Genomic DNA, 4,855 nt, shown 5'->3' with positions numbered 1-4,855 from the left:
ATATATATATATATATATATATATATATATATATATATATATATATATATATATATATATATATAATTTTGTGTAACTTTTGCCAGTCTGATCAATTTAATGCAAATCCAATAAAAATTAAAATACATAATTATTTAATTATTATAAATACATATAAAGTGGCAAAAATGACACAAAATGATATAAAAAAAAATGGGAACACATTTATATATATTTATATATAATTTTTTCTTCTTCCATTTTTTATATAATTTTGTGTAACTTTTGCCAGTCTGATCAATTTAATGCAAATCCAATAAAATTTATATAATTATATAATTATTATGAATATATATAAAGTGGCAAAAGTTACACAAAATTCTATATAAAAAAATGGGAAACAATTGTATATATATATATATATATATATACTTTTTATTTTATTTTATTTTTTATATTATTTTGTGTAGCTTTTGCCAGTCTGATCAAAAAGTTAAATCCAGAATAGACATCAAACATTATGTTTTACTTTAAAATAAGTGTGATTATTTTACAGAAGTAAAACGGGTTGCAAACAGTGTTTCAACATTCTGCTGTCTATAATATTGACACTTACTGGCTTTAACCCTCTGAGCAACGAGAGCAAGCATGAAATCAGAAGGATCTTCAGATCCTCTCACAGACTCGAGAGGTCGAGGGTCATCCTGGCGTGTCGTAAGGCGTATTTGGCTGCCAGTACTGTGTGAGGTATCATGGGAAGGTTTTGAAGCACCACCCTCGGGGAAACACGCAGTGGTCCGTCACGGGACGGCCAGGCTAACAGTGCGACTCTTTCTCGCTGACGGGTAAGTACCCATCTTTGTTCGGGGCATTTCGCTGGCGAAGAGTCTCGCCGTCGGCTGAGAAAATGGCCTGAGTTTTCTCCTGTTCCCGTCTGGATTTGGGCAGGTCCAGCGAGGGCGTGATGAGCTCGTTGAAACGCTGAGGATAAAAGAGTGGAATAATATAACAACCATTCTAATACTGTTTTACAGTAACGTTTGCATAGTATGTAATTGTTCTCAATCAGTGTTGGGGGAAACGCATTACAAGTAACTTGAGTTACGCAATCAGATAACTTTTTCAAGTAAAACGCATTACTTTTAAAATTACTTTTTCAAATAAGTAACGCAACTTTTAATTTGTTTTCTCCTTTAATTACCTGACAGCTCTCTTGTCCAGAGGCGTTGTGTGTGAACATGATGGTTATTATAGTTCTAGACTAAATGTGAGCGTGCCTTTACTCATCTCACTTGCACAAAAAAGATTCAATATTCCTCAAAATGAATCAAAGTTACTTTTTAAGGGAGTAACACAATACTGTAATGCATTACTTTTCTAAAAAAGTAACCAAGTAACGCAATTAGTTACTTTTTAAGGGAGTAACGCAATATTGTAATGCATTACTTTTCTAAAAAAGTAACTAAGTAACGAAATTAGTTATTTTTTAAGGGAGTAACGCAATACTGTAATGCATTACTTTTCTAAAAACGTAACTAAGTAACGCAATTAGTTACTTTTTAAGGGAGTAACGCAATACTGTAATGCATTACTTTTCTAAAAAAGTAACCAAGTAACTAAATTAGTTATTTTTTAAGGGAGTAACGCAATATTGTAATGCATTACTTTTCTAAAAGAGTAATAACTAAGTAAAGCAATTAGTTACTTTTTAAGGGAGTAACACAATACTGTAATGCATTACTTTTCTAAAAAAGTAACTAACACAATTAGTTACTTTTTAAGGGAGTAACGCAATATTGTAATGCATTACTTTTCTAAAAGAGTAATAACTAAGTAACGCAATTAGTTATTTCTTAAGGGAGTAACGTATATTGTAATGCATAACTTTTCAAAGTAATTTTCCCCAACACTGTTCTCAATGCATTCCTCAAAATCTGTAGTATACAACCATAGCACACTATGTGGGACATTTCATCCCATAATGCAATGCACTTGACTGTGATTTCTGGTGTGATGCATGCCGTCGCTCACCTCTCGCAGTGAACCTTTGGCGGTGCTCAGTTTATAAACGGCCCACAGTGGGATACAGACCATGGAGGAGAGCGCCAGCAGCCAGCCCAGCGCGTAACCCCACCACGGGTACACATACTCGTTATTATACTTCAGGGGAGTGTATTTGATCAGGGAGAACGCAAATGTACCCTGAAAACACAAGACTAGATTAGAGCGCTTGATCGTAAAACTCAATTCAATTAAAACTTTAAAAGACAGAGTTTCTACAAATGCAGCAGTAACCAGAATCTATCTATCTATCTATCTATCTATCTATCTATCTATCTATCTATCTATCTATCTATATATACATCTATAATGTAAAATGCAGATTTGGTGCTTAAGGTGCAGATTTCTTGTTATTCAATATATTTTGCTGTACTTATAAAGAAAGAAAGAGAAACTTTATTGAAAAACATTTTAAAAAATCGTAATTATTCTAAACTTCTGACCAGTAGTGTATATTTTCTGTATGTACATATATATATATATTCTGTATAAACACATATACATTCAGTTTGACAATGATAACGTCTGCTTGTTATTTGAAGAGGTTTAATAAAGGTTAAAAAAATCTTCAAATTCACTTATTTGGAAGTTGAATAAAGTATAAAGAAGGTGAAAGACTCACAAAACATGTGGCTGGAGTGAAGAAGAGCCAGCAGTATTTAATATACGGCCCAGGACGGTAACCAATCATGTCCTCGATATTGTCATAGAACCGATTAGCACCTGATAATCAACAACAACAAAAAGAAAGAAAGAAAGAAAGAAAGAAAGAAAGAAAGAAAGAAAGAAAGAAAGAAAGAAAATTACTAAAAATGTGACCGATAAGAGATTAGTCCTGTTTCTTATTATTTATGTAATAATTTAAATAATATTAATATATACATATTTAATTAATATACAGTCAAACCAAAATGTATTCAGACACCTTCAACATTTCTCACATTATCACAGTTTATTCGCTATAGTTTAGAAAACGGTAATAAAATATGAGCAGAACTCAGTTGATATTTGACTGGTTTTGTCCGTCCTTCTGTTAGACTGTCTCACACATGAATTATGTTGAATATCTGTCAGCTGTTAAATTTAACTACACAATTAGATAATACCAGTTTAGCTCAACCAGTGACCAAGCAATGCTTCATTGTGTTCAGTCTGTGTGTAAAAAGAGCATTAGCAATTAAAGAAAACACACTTCAGCAAAACATGATCAGCTCAAAGTGTCTGGATCATTTATGGCCCCAAATGTCACTGGTAGTCACTGAATGAAGAATTATTGGGTATAATATGTCACAGTTCACTTTATTCTGCTCTCCTCACTTACATAAATGAACTATAGTGTCCTGCACTCACTAGTAAAAAAAATATAAAAAATTATATCTGGTGTCGAAACAATTTTTGGTTTGACTGTATAAAATTGTCATTCTTCTTGCTTTCTGCACCAAATGCACAGATAACAGATTAGTCCTGTTTCAAAAACCTTGTTAGCTGCCTTGCATTATTTATTATTTTTGTAATAATTTAAATATGAATATAAATATTTAATAAATATATAAATTTGGCATTTTTCTTGCTTTCTGCAGTAAATGCACAGCAGTGTAACAGACAATCTCACCGTATATCCAGGCAATGCAAACGGTCTCAAAAACAGCAACAAAGAGCAAACACATCCCACTGGCGGCGTAGTAATCGAACAGCTGGAACACGTACATTCCTCCCTGAAACACACACAGATCATAAAAATATGATATTCATAGACAGGGTTTGAAATGAACTTTTTCACTCACCGGCCAATTTGGCTACTAAATGTTTAAGTTACTGGCCATTCAGAACTTCTACTAGCCAAAGAAAAATAAAAGATCCAGATTACCTACATCACATATATATTATTATATTATATTATATATTATAAAATTTGGATTTCATACAATTATTTCTTATTCAAACAAAAATCCTGTCATCCAGCATCTCCTCGCTTCCTCTTTCATCCTCTTTCAAAATGTGTTTTAGGAGGACAGATCAATCCAGTACAGAGAACATCAGAAACATGTAGGATGTTGGAAAATATGTTAATGTTAATGTTCTGTTAACCAAATGCTTTTTAATCTTCGCTATTGCTTCAATGCAAATGAACAAGCGCGCCGTTATTTGTTGCGTAGTGACGTGTGTGTTCAAGTAAGCAGATATGAGCAGATTCTGCGCTATATGCTGTATTTAATATATCATGAAGACTCACGAGTATTTGCGCTAAATCTGCGCAGACTTGGCTTACACACGAACTTCCCCAGCAAAGTGAGTACACATAATAAGTAACACACCTGATTGGCTCGTGATTTGACAGCGTTACCCGCCACTGTTGATTTTTACCAGCGTTTGACGGGTTGGCGGGCGTTAGTTTCAAACCCTGATTGAAGCTTTGTTTATTTATATCGCACCATTAAAACAGCAGCAGCTGACCAATGTGCTTTACTACAGCGGATACAATAAATACAAGCAAACGCAGTAGAAAACTAATTTCACAAATAAAATCAGAGACAATTTTCAAACTAAATATTAAAACACCACCCGGGTTGGCGGGTGTTAATTTCCCAGATCTTCCCAGAGATGTTCCCAGGAGTGACACACACCTCCGTGAGCATGATGAGCCCCACGAGGAAGGACACGACGGCCACGGCGAGGATCAGCAACTCTCTGCGGTTCTTCCGGCGGAAGAAGGTCGGGTACATGTCCACCATCGCAGTGACCAGACTCTCCACACACACGAACTGCAGAGGAAGAACACACACCGCTCGACTCAACGCTCTGCTCTATGTGGACC

The 4,855-nt window shown here is 34.4% G+C and overlaps 1 protein-coding gene across 1 annotated transcript in view; it reads right to left on the bottom strand.

Moving 5' to 3' along the window:
• Window positions 1–443: 443 nt before the first annotated feature.
• The window catches only part of slc6a13 (solute carrier family 6 member 13), a 29,238-nt gene continuing 24,826 nt past the window's right edge, over window positions 444–4,855 (bottom strand). Inside the window, exons 11-15 of the mRNA XM_084095938.1 lie at window positions 4,665–4,802; window positions 3,653–3,755; window positions 2,663–2,763; window positions 2,011–2,181; window positions 444–960 (exon numbers count right to left, since the gene is read on the bottom strand). Of these exons, the coding sequence (XP_083952064.1) occupies window positions 796–960; window positions 2,011–2,181; window positions 2,663–2,763; window positions 3,653–3,755; window positions 4,665–4,802 (678 nt within the window). The 3' untranslated portion in view covers window positions 444–795. The remainder of the gene's footprint in view (window positions 961–2,010; window positions 2,182–2,662; window positions 2,764–3,652; window positions 3,756–4,664; window positions 4,803–4,855) is intronic.

This window comes from Abramis brama (genome assembly GCF_963993115.1).
Source record: "Abramis brama genome assembly, chromosome: 20".
NCBI classification, from domain to species: Eukaryota; Metazoa; Chordata; class Actinopteri; order Cypriniformes; family Leuciscidae; genus Abramis; species Abramis brama.
This window is presented reverse-complemented; position numbering and strand designations above follow the sequence as displayed.